At 36.0% G+C, this 16,517-nt stretch overlaps 1 protein-coding gene across 1 annotated transcript in view; it reads left to right on the top strand.

Annotated features, from left to right (window-relative positions):
- The window catches only part of MALRD1 (MAM and LDL receptor class A domain containing 1), a 570,138-nt gene that overhangs the window by 466,170 nt on the left and 87,451 nt on the right, over positions 1–16,517 (top strand). Inside the window, exon 36 of the mRNA XM_027560003.1 lies at positions 5,311–5,377. Within this exon, the coding sequence (XP_027415804.1) occupies positions 5,311–5,377 (67 nt within the window). The remainder of the gene's footprint in view (positions 1–5,310; positions 5,378–16,517) is intronic.

The raw sequence follows: 16,517 nt of genomic DNA, 5'->3' as shown, positions 1-16,517 counted from the left end.
TTAATAAAGTTTCAGAGGTTCTGAAAACCAAACCAAAATATAACACAAAAATGTCTCATACAAGTACTTGTGAAGCTTTATCAAGTTTCTGAAATGCACTTAATCCCTCCTGCTGTCCCTGAGCTGGGATTTCAAGATAAAGAAAAGTCTCTGCCCACTAGGAATTTAGTTTGCTGCACAATTTTCTGGTGAACTCTTATAATCTATAGAGCTTCTGAAACTACATACAGTGTGCTGTGTATATGTATGTTTAACCCATGGCACTGCCTAAATATCACATAATATCAAGAAACACAAGGGGTGGTAGAAATTCTAAACTGAACAACAAATTATTTGACATTTTTAGACTAACAGGATTTAGAACTAGAGGACCAAAATTTAGTTAAACATTTGGTGTTCCCTTGCTGTTAACTTCAGCAAATTATACTATTAACCAGTTTCTTCCTCTGTGAAAAAAAAAAGAAGAAGAAGATAAGTATGGGATATAGGGATATAGCACTTAATGCTGTGAGGATTAAATGAAGTAACATCAATAAAATTCTTGGGACTCTTGCTGTATGTCTCTGATAGAGCAGGTCTTCTGTAAATGGTAGTGAGATGGTGATCTTGATGATAGAAGGAAAATAAGAGAATTAGGGAGAGCAGTGGTAATAGAAATTAAGTTCCATGGTAAACTCAAAGAACCCCCAAATAGGACTTCCCTTGTGGTCCAGTGGCCAAGACTCCATGCTCCCAAAGCAGAGGACTCAAGTTTGATTCCTGGTTAGGGAACTAGATCCCACATGCCCCAATTAAGGATCCGGCATGCCGCAACGAAGATTGAAGATCCTGTGTGTGGCAACTAAGACCCACGAGAGCCAGATAAAGAAATAAATTGTATCATTAAAAAAAAAGAACACCAAATATGGAGAAATGGATGAGAACAGTCATTTAATACTTTATTCATACCATTCACTGCTATAAAAACGTTCAGTTCAGTCACTCAGTCATGTCCGACTCTTTGTGATCCCATGGACTGCAGCACACCAGGCTTCTCTGTCCATCACCAACTCCTGGAGTTTGCTTGAACCCACGTCCATTGAGTCGGTGATGCCATCCATCCATCTCATCCTCTGTGGTCCTGTTCTCCTCCTGCCTTCAATCTTTCCCAGCATCAGGGTCCTTTCCAATGAGTCAGTTCTTCGCATCAGTTGGCCAAAGTATTGGAACTTCAGCATCAGTCCTTCTAATTTATCCTCCCAGAAATCCTATAAAAGAAGGTCATCTTCATTTTAAACATAAAGAACTTTATACCTGAAATACCTAACCCAACAACAATCCATAAATCATTAACTAAGTCATGTATCAAAAAGGGAAAACCAGGACTTATGTGATTGTCAGTCTTCCCTATAGTCCACCAAAGAATAGTCATCACTATAGTTTCCATGCAACTGAGAAGGGAAAAAAATATATAAATGAAATATAAATATAAATACATATGATTATATTATATATAAATATTATATAAAGTGAAAAGTGAAAGTGAAAGTCAGTCATGTCTCACTCTTTGGGACCCCATGGGCTGTACAGTCCATGGAATTCTCCAGGCCAGAATACTAGAGTGGGTCTCCGAGGAATCTTCCCAACCCAGGGATTGGACCCAGGTCTCCCACATGGCAGGTGGATTCTGTACTAGCTGAGCCACCAGGGAAGCCCAAATATTATATACAGATATATTACATATGCATATTTTATAAATATATGTGTAAAAATATTTTATATAAATATATATTTGTGTGTGTGCCTAATTGCAGATTATTTAGATTTAAGCTCAAAAGCTGAAACTCCAGTACTTTGGCCAGCTCATGTAAAGAGTTGACTCATTGGAAAAGACTCTGATGCTGGGAGGGATTGCGGGAAGGAGGAGAAGGGGACAATACAGGATGAGATGGCTGGATGGCATCACCGACTCGATGGACGTGAGTCTGAGTGAACTCCGGAAGTTGGTGATGGACAGGGAGGCCTGGCGTGCTACGATTCATGGGGTCGCAAAGACTAGGACACGACTGAGCAACTGAACTGAACTGAAGCTTAAAAGTTACTTTTGTTTTTGTACTCATCACTTATCCAACTTGTATGTGTTTTCTGCTTATCCAAAGTCATGCGTGAGAGTGAGATTGAATGTGAATCCTTTCCAGAATGGTATTTCCACATAGGTAACAGTGAGTTGTACAGGCTTCCAGACACATGGTTATGATAAACAACTCAAGAGGGTACAAGGCAGTGAGATATTTGTGTTGCTAATTCTAACATCCAGCTTATGGATTTCTAGCTCCAAACTATTCATTTATCTACTAAATATTTTTTGTATCTTCATTACTATCTGGTGTCCATGTTTTTCCCCATTTCACTCTCTTCTCTCTGCTGTAAATTGTTTTGAATAAATTAAAAATGAAATTGCTTGTACTATTTCTGCCCATTATCTTTATAAAGAACTTGGTTTGAAGGCCAAAACTTAGAAAAACTTCTCACAGAGATAATCTAGAAATCTTTGTTCACCCAGACACGGGGATTCACTCTTTATTGCAGCCGATGCCTGTGTTCTTTCTGCTGTGCTCCACTCTCTTGTGCAAGAAAATACATATTTAGATTCCCACAAAGTCATTCTGATGTAAAGCAAGCATCAAAGCAAATTTTAATAACTCTAGAAAAAAATCTGCAGCTGTGTATTATATGTTGATACTGTGGAGTATCAGACATTCTATTTTTTTTTTACTATTAAAACACAGCCCTTACTTGAGGAAGATTAAAATTGTACCTAAGACAAAAAATAATAATAAAATGGTTAATCTAACAAGGTATATATCTATTTATTCTCTATCAAATTGATGGGTGTTTTTCGTCAGACCAGCTAATTTCTTATTTATGAAGGAAATTTCACATCTGCTCTGTTCAGTCAAGTCTGCCTTCAATGCCTGAGGGGGGCAGCTCTTTATGCTCATTTCCAGCCCTGCACTTTCCTCTTGAAGTTACACAGGAGGATGTGGGGAAGGCAAGACAGGAAATATATCCCTGGAAAAGCAAGACACTTGAAAGTTTTGAAATGAAATGTATACCAAACACATGATATATTTCAAGTTTGTTCCCAGAAGGCAACCTTTCTTCTTCCCTGTTTTCTTCTTTTCTAAGGCCTCTACCAGCCCCTTCTGGACTTTCAGTGACTGACCTGACAATCTGACTCTTTAGACTCACGGTTTCCTTCATTGGATAATACCTACATAATGTCTCTATTTCTCCTCTTTACTTTTCTGCTATGCCTCATGAACATCAACCTTCCTCTGCCCAAGTAAATAAATGGTTTCTCTATCTGTGTTAGTATTTCAGCTTTCTTCAGACCTACAAATCTACCCACTAAATACTTCCATTTGGATGTCCCTTAGGCACCTAAAACACAGCATCATCATTCCCTTTAAAATCTTCCTTCCCCATAAATTCCACAACTCAAGGAATCAAGCCATCAAGTAGCCCAGTAGGAAATTTGAATATCATCCTTGACTTTCCCAAAATGTTTCAGTCCCAATATTTAAATATCTCATAAATCCCCACAACTCTGAATGTTTCCATTCCATCTCTTTCATTCAGGCATTCCTGGATTGTGACATACACCCAGATTTTTCGCTTTTGCCCTTCTGTTGACTGTAAACTCTGTAGCCAGAATTATCTTTCTAAAGCATAAGCCATACCACTTCCCTTCTTAAGATCGTAGCTTCTTATGATAAAGTTTAAACTCACTGAGCCCAGATAATCTGGTCCCTGTGTGTCTATGACCTTCTCTCATACTTTGTATTATCAACAACCCAGTCTGGTGGAACATCCCTCAGTTTCTCAAATACATCACAATCTCTTCTCAGACCATTGTGTCTTTATGTTTACCTTCACACACACACACACACACACACACACACACACACACACACACACCCCTATCCAAATAAAAGCTCTTCTGGAGCTTTTCCTTGTTGGTCAAATTTGACTTAGATTCTCTCCTTGGTGTCCCCATTACCCTTGTTACATTCATTACAAAGTAGGTTACTTTTAATGCCATATTTTAATTCCCTAGTAACTTTTTACATCCTCTATGAAGCTGGAAGGTCAATGAGAGCAGAGACTGTGCCTATATAATTTTTAGATCAACATTTCTTAAACACATATTATGATCCTGATGTTCTATTAACATTCTCAACAGCCCTATGGGATAGATACTATTATTAAGCCTGTTTAACAGGGATAAACCTGAGGCACAGAGAGATTAACTACCATGCTGTGAATCACACAGCTAATAGCCTGAGCTGAGATTTCAACTCAGGTGGTCTGGCTCCAGTACCCTCAGCCTTAACAGCCATGTGAGCAGGGAAATGGGCAAGTTGCAATGGATTGGGATCATGTAGTGACAATACAAGGAGACAGGGTAAAGGAAAGAGCTGAAATCACTAACCACTTCTTTTTTTATTGGAGTATAATTGCTTTACACTGTTGTATTAGTTTCTGCTGGACAGCAATGTGAATCAGCTATTATGCATACATATATCCCCCCTGAGTCTCCCACCCCCAGCCCCCAGCCCGTCCCTCTAGGTTATCACAGAGCACACCGGGCTAAAGCTCTGCTATACAGAAGCCTCCCACCTGTCTTACACATCATAGTGTATTTGGGAGAGCAACACTAACCTCTTCTGCATGAAACTATTTAGCTTCTTTTTAACTTATAAACAAACCATCTTTGAAAATAAATGTTCATGCTAACCTAGAACTCAGGAATGATACAAGCAGCAAACTAAGCAGGTTCAGGGCGGTGAGGATCCATTTGAGCTGCGTTGACATCTGTCACAAACATGGAGGGTAGGACAAGAGTCTGCGTATGAGTGACACTTTATCAAAATGGCAGTCACCCATGCAAAGCATTTATCTGCCATGATATAGTGACTGGTGTGTGGAACTGAAGAAATGTTTCAGTATAGAAAACGTTTCAGTATAATCACAAAGATGTCATACAGACCTTCTAAATAAGTAGATTGTACCTAATCTATGGGGAAAGAAAGTCTTAGGACCAAGCACAGGGCATGTATAAGGAATGAACACATCCAGAGCCGTGGGGAGCAGTGAACAAATTTGGGGGTACGGGAAAGTAGCCTAAACAAATTCTTGTGCTTTTAGATGGTAGGAAGCAATTTATTCTCCATGATTAGACTTAATGTCTTGATTAATAGTAATATGTCTTCCTTCTTCCTGATAATATTTATAATTAACTGTGGGTTTGGGGTTGCTTCTTTTTAGAGTGTCCAAGAGGTTACTGCAGAAATGGTGGGACTTGTGTGGTGGAGAAAAACGGTCCAGTGTGTCGGTAAGAATAATTGCCTTTTTAAATTTTTTTTAAACATTTATTATAGTCATCTTGTTTTTCTTGAGGCTGATCTAAGAGAACATAATGAACATGTGGTTATTAAGGTAAAAACAGTGAATAATGGCAGTATTAATATTTATCCATTTGAGTGTGAGAAAGGAATATTTGATATTTAGGAAAATATCAATGATTTCACATGATTTTATATCTCTCAACATTCATTTTATATTGTATGGGATATATAGTTTTAATAATATTCATTATTTCTTGTTTTTAATTTTTATATCAGGTTATAAAAAGATTTCATATAGGTATCATCCTATTTCAGATAAACTTAGTGTCTATATTTCCTATCTCCCTTTTTATTTCATGGTCTATATTTTTCTTTTCTAACAAGACAAGAATGAAATTAATTCATAAGTAAAACCTTTTTCTGGTTTATTCAATGGATGTTTATGAGTAGATACAGTTAAGGTGCAGATAAGGAATACATTTGCATAGTTAAAGCAAAAATAATCAAAACAGTTCTTGTGATTTCTTCTGGGAATTATTTATATTGCCTATCAAAAAGATGGCTTAAATTTCTGTCTCTCACCCTTTCGGGAATATCATGCAAAACAGTTTCATAAATTCTAAAGGAAATGACACATATTCCATTATATTTGTGTTTATGATTTTTTATTCTAACAGACCAGTGTATATATTACTTTGCTTATTAGATAAATGGTTTCAGGTTGACACTCAAGTCATAACAAAGCACACAAAAGTATTAATATCTGGAAAAACTCATTAATAGTTGTTTAAATTCTTATATCCTTCTGAGTCAACATTCATATTTTAGAAAAATTCATTTATCACTTTATAAGAAAGCAAACATGTCTACCAAGGAGAACAACAAAAATTTTTATGATGAAATACTACACTATTTTAACATTGTTGAAACAGAAATATTAATGTGTTTCTCACAAGTTTTTGACTCTCAGATTCACTACATAATTTAACTCACAACATCTTAGGAAAATTATGCTTTTCCCTGTATCAGTTTCCATGGAAATTAGTTTTCTGCAAATTATGACTTCGTGGAAATACAGGATACATATTACTAATTTCTAAAAATCTTGTGGAAGAAATTGAGAATGATGGCATAAATATTTATTGATCATCATCTGAGTGGGTAATGTTTAGTGTCAACTGTTTACAATAAGGAGGTTCCAGTTTTTCTCTTTTCTAACCCTGATGGTTAGACAAAAGCTCCCAAATGTAGTTAGTCTCAGCTGAGCAAGCAAAGACTTTGCGTTCTTGGCAACATCCTCGTGTACTTAAATAAACTTTAAAAATTGAAATCCAGATGGTGATGTTTGAAACTTGTTTCTCTCAAGTGAGGAAACTCTGATGTGGGGGGAGAAGATATGACGAGAGGACTGAGAGAGAGCTAGACTAAAGAAAGGAAACTTATGCAGCAAAATGTATTGAGTTGGCCCAAAACTTTGTTCGGATTTTTTATAAGATCTTATGGAAAAAACCCGCATGAAGTTTTTGGTCAATGCAATATAAAGGAATTCACTAACTAGAAAGCCAATGAAGTATTTTATTATGTTACTTTTCATAATAAATAATACTTTTCAAATAGCTAGCTAACTGTAATTACCATCAATACAAACAACTGGTCTGAGGGCTATCTGCTCCATAGGGGTGAAAAATATGACTTTTAAACATTTTTTTTGTAGTATAATATGGTAGCCTTTTCATTCAAATTTTTATTTCTTTAAATGGTGAACTTCAGAAGTGACACATGTATTGTAATAAAGTTTTTTAAAAGCATAAAATAGCGTATGAGGCAAAAGTAGAAATCCCAACACCTAAATCCTCCTCTTGAGTAGTATGGCTTATATCCACATGGCTTTCTTTTCACACACACACACAAGCACACATTTATTTCTTACAGAAATGTGAATTACACTTTACAATACACTTTGTACTGTGTATGTGTGTTTTATTTGTAATCTTCTCATGAAAAATCATGCTGTTCTTCCACATCAGTCAACATAGCTCTAGATCTACCACTTACTGGCTGTGTATTATTGGGTGAATCCATTAATCTGACTGTTTTAGCTTCTTCTTTGTTAAAATGGAGAAAATAAGTGCACTCATACAGCCTCCTAGAGCATTAAGAGATTTAAAGGGGTTAATATACGTAAGACATTCTGCACAAAGCCTGACACATAAGACGTTATAGGAATGCTATCCATTATTATTACTATGCCACTATTTTATACTGTGTAGTATATAGTATTCAATATATGGGCTTGTCATCATTTATTAACCCCATTAATCCTATTACTAGTTGTTTGGTTCTTAAGTATTTTGTTTCACAGTTATCTTGCAATACCCATCCTTTGACTTATTCTTGTACATTTCCTTATTTTAAGCATAATGTGTCTTTCTGTAATGCCAAATAACAACTTAAATTATTTCTGATGGCACTTAGTGCCAGATTCATTTCCAGTTAAATTTAGAATCCAGTTCATTTGTCACATACAGGTATTCATTTTTGGATATAAGGTTAAATGAAGACAGCTCTGGAATACAGTTTTAGAGTAACTCTAGGGTACTGTGGAAAGGTGTTGGCTTTATATCAAGCCCCATTCTCTCATTCCCAAGAGTGGGAATTCATTGTCATTCTCACCCAAAGAAATAAGGACAGAAGTCCAAAGCCCATCTCTCATTCAGGCCACTGTGGATACAAGAATTTCATGGTTTCCTGAGGAACTAACTTGTCAGAAAAGCCTTTGAACTTCCTCTTGGAATCTGTGAGAAAGGACCTTCAGGTTTAACCTACAATCCCAGAGGAAAGAAACTGTATAAGGTCATTCGTATTGCTAGGAGCTTGTAATTATTCACAAGATCAGAAGCTACAAGGTGAACCATGGTTTCCCATTACTGAGAAACACTAATAGCTTGGCATGTTCAATGACTTAGGAAGCAAACCATGAGCCAAAAGATGTAAATTATTCTTCACCTGAGGAGGCTTGATTATTATATTATTTCAGTATACCAACATGTTTATTAGAAAAAAGAGTGAGCTGTGTAATATAAATTCCAAGTTAATATGGAGGGCAGGAAAGAAGTTACAAGAAAGAAAAGAAAATCAAGTTAGCCAGGCTAAGAGAGAGAAATAGGAAACAGCATTAAATTTAAAGTATTTATACAATTACATACATATACGGAAGTTTACTATATACATATTTATTTCATATATTTTTATTGTATGAACATTATATGTTATATTTTTATTTCACATATATTTAATTTTAAACAAAAATATATTTAGAAGAAGAACTGAAAAAAGGCAAGAAAAAAACGATTTGACAAATGAATAAAAAAATACACAGTGGTAACTTTAATATCAAAACCCCACAAAATTATAGTATAAGCACATTTTTAAAAGACTATATTGCTAAATTAAAAGGATGCACTCTCAAAGTTACAACAGACAAAAATCCCTATGTAGCAAATGACCTAGTAACAAAATACAGAAAGCAGCAGTTTCTAGATACCCAAAAGGAAAAAAAAAAAAATAGAAGGATGACAAAAGAAAATAAACACCTTTTTGGAAATTTTGAATACCATTTCTAGGAAGCCCTTAGGTTAGAAATGCATTTTAACCTGGAATTTTAAAGACAATAAAAATGATAATTTCTCTTTTCTCATCTTCTCTCTGTGGCAGTATGTGAGAGTGAATTACCGCTTTTCTTTTTCTGGTTTCTGAGATATCACTGGCCATCACTCTCACTTTGCTTTACTAGTTCCTTCTCCTTCTTGTAATATTGGAGTGCTCCAATACTCAGGGCTTGAAATTCTTCTCTTTTCTGCCTACTTTCACTTACCATATGATCTCATCTAAGCTTCGGTTAATTTATTGACTTTGAATAGTGTATTAGCAGTTCAAACCTATCCTACCAAATTCTACATTCTTAAATTCAGCTGCCAAGAAGACATCAGACTTCATATCTAATAGGCATCACAAATATAACATGTCCAAAAAGATCTTTTGCCTCAACAGGGCATCTTCTCTTCCTCCACACTTCGCACACGCTGTTACTTCTGCCTCAAGTTTTCTTTTTCTGCCTTATTTTCCCAAATGATACTTTTTAATACTTAAGATCCAATATAAATGGCATTTTCTTTGAATATCCTTTCCCATACCAACCAAGTAAAATGACTCATTGCTCCTTCTATGCTCCTCTATTGACTCTATAAGTATGTGTTATTTTACAAGTCTTTGTTTTACTTCATTACCTATTTAAAACCTATCTATCCTATTAAGAAATACATTTCCAATGCAATTTCATTTTTTATGACCATCAAAATTTGCTTTTCCTAATTTTTATAAGTTTTATATATAAGGATAAAATCTTAGTTATGATCACAGACAATTTAAAAAAATAAATTACATATTTGTTGCAAGAAAGTTTGAAAACAAAGCTTTGTGATAAAAAAGTTTGCAATATGAACAATAAAAATCAGTTGGAAAGGAAAATCAAAATATTAGTTCAATGAGGAAAAGGAGCTATTAAAAATTCTAACCATTAAAGGCAAACTTCTTCATGTATATTTTGTTGGAAGATAATGTGTATCCGGGGCTTCCCTCATAACTAAGTTGGTAAGGAAACGGCCTGCAATGCAGGCCACCTGGATTCAATCCCTGAGTTGTGAAGATCTCCTGGAGAAGGAAATGGCAACCCACCCTAGTATTCTTGTCTAGAGAATCCCCATGGACAGAAGAGCCTGGCAGGCCACAGTCCATGAGGTCGCCAAGAGTCAGACACAACTTAGAGACTAAACCACCACCAATGTGTATCCAATCACCATGATATTTACATTTCAATGACAACATTTGAAAAAGTGGTCTAAGAGTTTTAATTTGAAATTGCTTAAAGTTAAGATTAAAAAAAAATAATAACTTTGACTTAAAGGAAATTCAAAAATTTTCAAAAATTCTTTTAGAGAGTGTGGGCAAAAATTTTGAAGACCAAAATAGAAAATAAAAGTCATGTTTTTTGTACCTTTTCATCAGTTCAGTTCAGTCACTCAGTCATGTCTGACTCTGTGACCCCATGGACTGCAGCATCCCAAGCCTCCCTGTCCATCGCCAACTCCCAGAGTTTACTCAAACTCATGTCCATTGAGTCGATGATGCCATCCAACCATCTCATCCTCTGTCATCCCCTTCTCCTCCTGCCTTCAGTCTTTCCCAGCATCAGGGTCTTTTCCAAAGAGTGAGTTCTTCGAATCAGATGGCCAAAGTATTGGAGTTTCAGCTTCAGCATCAGGACCGATCTCAGGATGAATATTCAGCACCGACCTCCTTTAGGATGGACTGGTTGGGTCTCCTTGCAGTCTAAGGGACTCTCAACAGTCTTCCCCAACACCACAGTTCAAAAGCATCAATTCTTCAGCACTCAGCTTTCTTTATAGTCCAACTCTCACATCCATATATGACTACTAGAAAAACCATAGCCTTGACTAGACGGACCTTTGTTGGAAAAGTAATGTCTCTGCTTTTTAATATGCTGTCTAGGTTGGTAATAACTCTTCTTCCAAGGAGCAAGTGTCTTAATTTCATGGCTGCAGTCACCATCTGCAGTGATTTTGGAGCCCCAAGAAATAGTCTCTCACTGTTTCCACTATTTCCCCATCTATTTGCCATGAGGTGATGGGACCAGATGCCATGATCTTAGTTTTCTGAATGTTGAGTTATAAGCCAGATTTTTCACTCTCCTCTTTCACTTTCATCAAGAGGCTCTTTAGTTGTTCTTTGCTTTCTACCAAAGGGTGGTGTCATCTGCATATCTGAGGTTATTGATATTTCTCCCAGCAATCTTGATTCTAGCTTGTGCTTCATCCAGCCCAGCATTTCTCACGATGTACTCTGCATGTAAGTTAAATAAGCAGGGTGGCGATATACAGCCTTGACGTACTGCTTTTCCTATTTAGAACCAGTCTGTTGTTCCATGTCCAGTTGCTTCCTGACCTGCATACAGATTTATCGAGTGGCAGGTCAGGTGGTCTGGTATTCCCATCTCTTTAAGAATTTTCCAGAGTTTGTTGTACATCTTCTCATGACTAGTACCAAATTCATACCTGACGTTATAAGAGCTATTTGTATGATATACTGAATGAAGGATGAACAAATGGATATACATGCAAAGTTTTGAAGTTTCAAGGAAAAAATATCAATACTTTTAAAAATGTTCTTAAGTTATTGAGGTAAGCATATAAAGTGAAGTCGCTCAGTCGTGTCTGACCCTTTGTGACCCCATGGACTGTAGCCTGCCAGGCCCCTCCATCCATGGGATTTTCCAGGCAAGAATACTGGAGTGGGTTGCCATTTCCTTCCCCAGGAGATCTTCCAAACCCAGGGATCAAACCCAGGTCTCCTGCACTGCAGGCAGACTCTTTACCATCTGAACCACCAGGGAAGCCCAGGTGAGCATATGGTCTCAGCAAAACTCAGACCGTCAACCACAAAGGAATTATTGAATGTTTTCTAAGTAGACTGCAAGAAGAATATTGAGTGAGCCTATGATGTGCTCATTATACTAAAAAGTAACGACTCTCCAGTTTATAGAACAGAATGGATATCAAAAAAGATAAATATCACCCATTGAAGAAACTCTACTTTGCTATAATGACAGAAGAGGGTGCTCTTAAACTAGGAATCTTATAAACTACCTCAAATCTACAACCCTAGGCTTTAAATGAAGAGTAAATGCAATTTTCATACCTACAAATCCACTGTTTAAAAGTTCACTTTATGAACACTATTCTTCTTCCCACAAAAAATAAAAAGAAGAGGAGAAGTAAGGAGAAGGAAGGCAGGAAAGAAGAAAAAACAAGTAATATGAAGCAAAAGACAGAATACTCAAAGTTCTCAACCAGGCGCCTCCATCCATAGAATTTTCCAGGCAAGAGTACTGGAGTGGATTCGCATTGTCTTCTCCTAAATATTGTCAGAAAAAAAAAAAAAAAAAAAACATTTAGAGATAAGGGAAAAAAATCTTAATTGAGAAAGACAAAACCAAAGTACAATGGACAACACAACAGTAAGAATCAAATTACTGATTGAACTCAGAAAAGAAATTTAAAAAGAAAAACTAAAATATAATTCTCTCAAGGAAGGATATATTAAAATTAAATTTATTAAGAAATTTTGAACAAAAGTGAGAAAATAACCAAGGGAGTGAAAGTGAGATGAAGTAAAAAGAACCAAAGAGAAAGTAATTGAAGTGGAAGACAAAAATCATGCATGTACAGTTGACCCTTGAACAACATGGATTTGAAGTACATACAACTTATATGCAGATTACAAATTCACTTATATACAGATTTTTAAAAAACATATGTACTACAGTATACCACATTTCATGACTGATTGGATCTGGGGATGTGGAACTTCAGATACAGCAGGTCAACTGTAAATTTATACACAAATTTTCAACTGTGCAAGGGTTGGAGTCCCTATACCTCAAGTTGTTCAAAGATCAACTGTAGTTTGAGTCCCTAAGGAAGGAAATCAAAACAATAGAACAGAATTAATATTTAAAACTATCATCCAAGAAACTCAGAAATGAAAGAAGACCTGAATTTACGTAATGAAAGGATGAACAGCTGTAAGATGACAGTTTGTCAACAACCTGGGAAACAGACACAAACCCAGCATTTCCAAGATATACCCTAGTAAAAACCTTAGGCTCTAAACCAAAGAAAAATATTCTCATTACCTGCAGGGAGAAAGACCAAATAATAAGGAAAAGGGATCAGTCAAGCATTAGACTTCTGAAATCAGAGAGACAAAGAAACCTATTAGGATTTTCTCCAGAATTAAAAAAAAAAAAAAAAAGTCTTTGACAAAATTTAATATCCATTCCTGAGTTTTTTAAAAAAGCCTTAAGGAACATATGAATTGGTATCCAACTGATGCTTTCTTAATGTGATAAGAAATTCTTATTTTAAATTTTGAATCAATTATTTATTTATAAAGTCAGTATCTTAATTGAGAATCACACAAGGTGTTTCCATAAGATGTCAGGAAGAAGGAAATTTGGCCACTATCTTCACTGACATTTAAATTTGTATGGGAGATGGCAGTCAATTTAATTGGACCAAAAAGAAAAGGAAAAAAGCAGCCTGAGCACTAGAAAAGAACTTAAATTATTATGACAATAAACCTGGAAAACCTTAGAGAATTGATCATAAATAAAATTCAAAAATTGAAAACAATTCCATAAGTAAGTTTGGAGGATATAAAATTAGCATTCAGAAATCAATAGTCAATATACACAAAATTCAGGGAAAATGGAAAAGGAAACCCTATTCATAATAAAAACAAAAATATAAAATATTTAGGAATAAATTTAATAAAGTAAAAAGCAATCCATATGATAAAATCAATCCCACAATCTTGAACAGATAGAAAGACATTTTCCTTCTCTGGGTAGCTGACTCAGCATCTTAAAGGACCTTGGTCCCTAGGTCAGTCTATGAATTTTACACAACCCTACAAAATATCCACAAATTGGGGTAAATAATTTGATAATAAAGTTCATATGGGAAAATAAAACTAGTTAACAGCTAGTTAACTGTTGAAAAAAGCTACTAGAAGCTGAGTACACCGACTAGTACAAAGATATTAAAGTCCTTACTATTAAAGCAGGGTAGTTCAGAAGACGAAGATCTTGGCATCTGGTCCCATCACTTCATGGGAAATAGATGGGGAAACAGTGGAAACAGTGTCAGACTTTATTTTTCTGGGCTCCAAAATCACTGCAGATGGTGACTGCAGCCATGAAATTAAAAGACGCTTACTCCTTGGAAGGAAAGTTATGACCAACCTAGATAGCATATTCAAAAGCAGAGACATTACTTTGCCAACAGAGGTCCGTCTAGTCAAGGCTGTGGTTTTTCCTGTGGTCATGTATGGATATGAGAGTTGGACTGTGAAGAAAGCTGAGTGCCGAAGAATTGATGCTTTTGAACTGTGGTGTTGGAGAAGACTCTTGAGAGTCCCTTGGGCTGCAAGGAGATCCAACCAGTCCATTCTGAAGGAGATCAGCCCTGGGATTTCTTTGGAAGGAATGATGCTAAAGCTGAAACTCCAGTACTTTGGCCACCTGATGCAAAGAGTTGACTCATTGGAAAAGACTCTGATGCTGGGAGGGATTGGGAGCAGGAGGAGAAGGGGACGACAGAGGATGAGATGGCTGGATGGCCTCACTGACTCGATGGATGTGAGTCTGATTGAACTCCGGGAGTTGGTGATGGACAGGGAGGCCTGGTGTGCTGCGATTCATGGGGTTGCAAAGAGTCGGACACGACTGAGCGACTGAACTGAACTGAGTACAGCAAATAGAGTAGACTTTATAGACATTTTAGACTAACAGAATAAAAAGTCTAGAAATACATTTAACTGCATATGAAAACTTAGTAAATATTAATGACAGCATCTCAGTCTCAGAACAGGATGGACTTTGAATCAGTGTTGGGGCAACTTCTTAGCTATTTGGAAAACAGATAAAAATTAAAACTATACCTCACACCATACACAAATAAAAATAAACTTCAGGTAGATCAGAATTCAAAGTGAACCCATGCATATACTAGGGTGATTTTTTAAACCAGTTACATACATGGTGAATTTCTCTATAATCTGGATATAAGAAAAAAACAGGTCCAAATACAGTAAAATATAATACTGATAAATTTGACTACATACAAATGTGGTTAGAAGGAATATTCTGCACATTATAAAAAAGTACCATAGGCAACATCAGAAGACACCTGTCAATCTGAGAGAAAATGTTTGTATCATATATCTCAGGAAAATGAAAATTTGCCTAATACTTAAATATTTTAAAATATGGCCAAAGCCTAAACATCATATTAAAAATAGACCATGATTAGTTAAAAAATATGCAAAATTATGCTTAAATATATGAAGAAATCTCAACTTCATTCATGAGATAAAGATAAAACCATACTAAGATGCTATTCTCTGCCTCTCTAATGAGGAACATATTCTGTTGGTAAGAAAGTGAAGAAACAAGCACTTTGCTAGGGGAGATGCAAATCAGTATAATTTTTATAGAAATGAATTTGGCAGTATATAGCAAAACTACATATGCATTTACTTCTTGAACCTAAGAATTCCACTTCTAGAATTTATACTCTTGGTACAATTCCAGCACTATGATAATGCACGTCCATAAAGTTACTCACTGTAAGCATTTTTTATAATTTCAAAATATTGGAAACAACTGAAATGCCGACATACAGGAGTGTGGCAGAATAAACAATGGTACATTCACACAACAGACTACAATTGGAATGTAGAACAGTTAACGGGTGTCCCTTCTACCAGATGTGGGACAAGTGTTGCCTGGGGCAGGCTAAAGGAAAATGAGAATATATAGTCATAGTTGCTAGAATTATCATATGGCTTTTCTTTCATTTGATTCAAATGTTACAAATCAGGTGTCTTACTGTCACACGTCAGATACCTCTTAAGTGTCTGACATGACTTTGGCCTTCACATAAACCTATAGGGTAGATGATACGGTGTCTAATTTTGCAGGTAAGAAGAGACCATGAAATTGAGTAATTTTCCTAAAGACAAAGGCCAAGAAAGTGATAGAGTTAAGACTTAAACCATAGTCTTCTGGCCAGTGTCTCTACTCCTAAGTTATCAACCATTGTGATATGTTGCCTCTTTGGATATTTGACTAGGTGACTCGTGAGTCTTTTTTAAAATTTTATTCTAATCAGTTAATTAATTTATTTGACTGCACTGAGTCTCAGCATGTGGGATCTTTAACTGTTCTATGTGGGATCTAGTTGCCTGACCAGGGATCAAACCTGGGCCCCTAACACTGGGAGCACAGAGTCTTGGCCACTGGAAGACCAGGAAAGTCTTGGTGACTCATGATTCTATAATTGCCAGATTCATTGAGTACAGATTTGACTCAAATGCCTGAAGGAATTATAAAACTAAGTTTTATTTGCATGTTTTCTGTTCTTTAACACACTGTGCACTTCTATTCTTACAAGTTTTCATGTTGTTCCTTTCTGCCCATTTTTCACT

The sequence above is a fragment of the Bos indicus x Bos taurus genome, chromosome 13 (assembly GCF_003369695.1).
Source record: "Bos indicus x Bos taurus breed Angus x Brahman F1 hybrid chromosome 13, Bos_hybrid_MaternalHap_v2.0, whole genome shotgun sequence".
NCBI classification, from domain to species: domain Eukaryota; kingdom Metazoa; phylum Chordata; class Mammalia; order Artiodactyla; family Bovidae; genus Bos; species Bos indicus x Bos taurus.
Note: the sequence above shows the minus strand (reverse complement) of the source record. Positions and strands in the feature narration are given on the sequence as shown.